Raw genomic sequence first — 947 nt, forward strand, 5'->3', positions numbered from 1 at the left:
TTAATTTCTTCATAGCGGTTGAGGCCAACCTGCTAAGTGTCAGAAAGCAGCTGGAAGATCCTATGGTAGGCTTCTAGTAGACCACCGCCACCTCATTCGGTATCATGTCAGCTCAGGTCCAATTCGCATTGGAGGCTTTGAGGATTGGTCGAAGATTCCTTTCAACTGTTTCCTTCGAGGCACACGTGGAGCTGCCAGACAATCTCGAGCTGGTCCAGTCCAGTTTATTGTTGCTAAGGGACCTCCCAATTCATGCTCTACTTAATGCTACTACTGTGGAGGAAATATCGGAGGCTGTGGAGGGTCTATTTAATCATATGAGGCGGAATTTGCGGAAGGCTAGGCGGTATCCTGTCTATAGGGCGGCAGTGCTTATGGAAGATGTATCCAGAGACCTACTCACCCAGCTGAACAAAGTCTTGCATCCCAAAGAGGGATCAACTATCATGCAGCTGCCATATGCTGACTTCGAGCTATTGACTGGAATATGCAGGGAGCTCTGTACTCAATGGGCTGACTCTGCCAGGCAGTTCAAGCAACAGTTACGTGATGAGCTTAAACATCGTAGTGGTCAGTCAGCCGAGCGTGTACCTGCCAAGATGAGGTTTGCTCATGAGCCTCTACAGGATCGTATAAATGAATTGAGACAGTTCAGGAAGCAACATGAGCAATTTGTCCAGACGTTGGATAAGGTATTCGTGGTAGTATCCGGTAAGGATGGAGGGACAGTCTCTGCTGCTGCAACTGCTACGAAGAATACAGTAGTGGCTGCTTATGATAAGGTCTTGGTTGTTGATGTTGTGGATACTACACCTACTGGTATTAATGCTTGGGAACGTGCTAAACAGGAGTATGCTGATCTCATCAACAGGGCCGAGAGCTTGATCATAGCTAACATGAGGGATACCCTTGGCAATGCTGCTACTACCAAGGATATGTTCCGGGCT

The 947-nt window shown here is 47.8% G+C and overlaps 1 protein-coding gene across 1 annotated transcript; it reads left to right on the plus strand.

Moving 5' to 3' along the window:
- Window positions 1–104: 104 nt before the first annotated feature.
- Window positions 105–937, plus strand: Pmar_PMAR017961 (conserved hypothetical protein; the record flags this gene model as incomplete). Its single annotated transcript, XM_002764352.1, has 1 exon — window positions 105–937. A coding segment is annotated over one exon (833 nt), but the record flags the coding sequence as incomplete, so codon positions are not given.
- Window positions 938–947: the final 10 nt, after the last annotated feature.

This window comes from Perkinsus marinus (genome assembly GCF_000006405.1).
Source record: "Perkinsus marinus ATCC 50983 genomic scaffold scf_1104296977912, whole genome shotgun sequence".
NCBI classification, from domain to species: Eukaryota; Perkinsozoa; order Perkinsida; family Perkinsidae; genus Perkinsus; species Perkinsus marinus.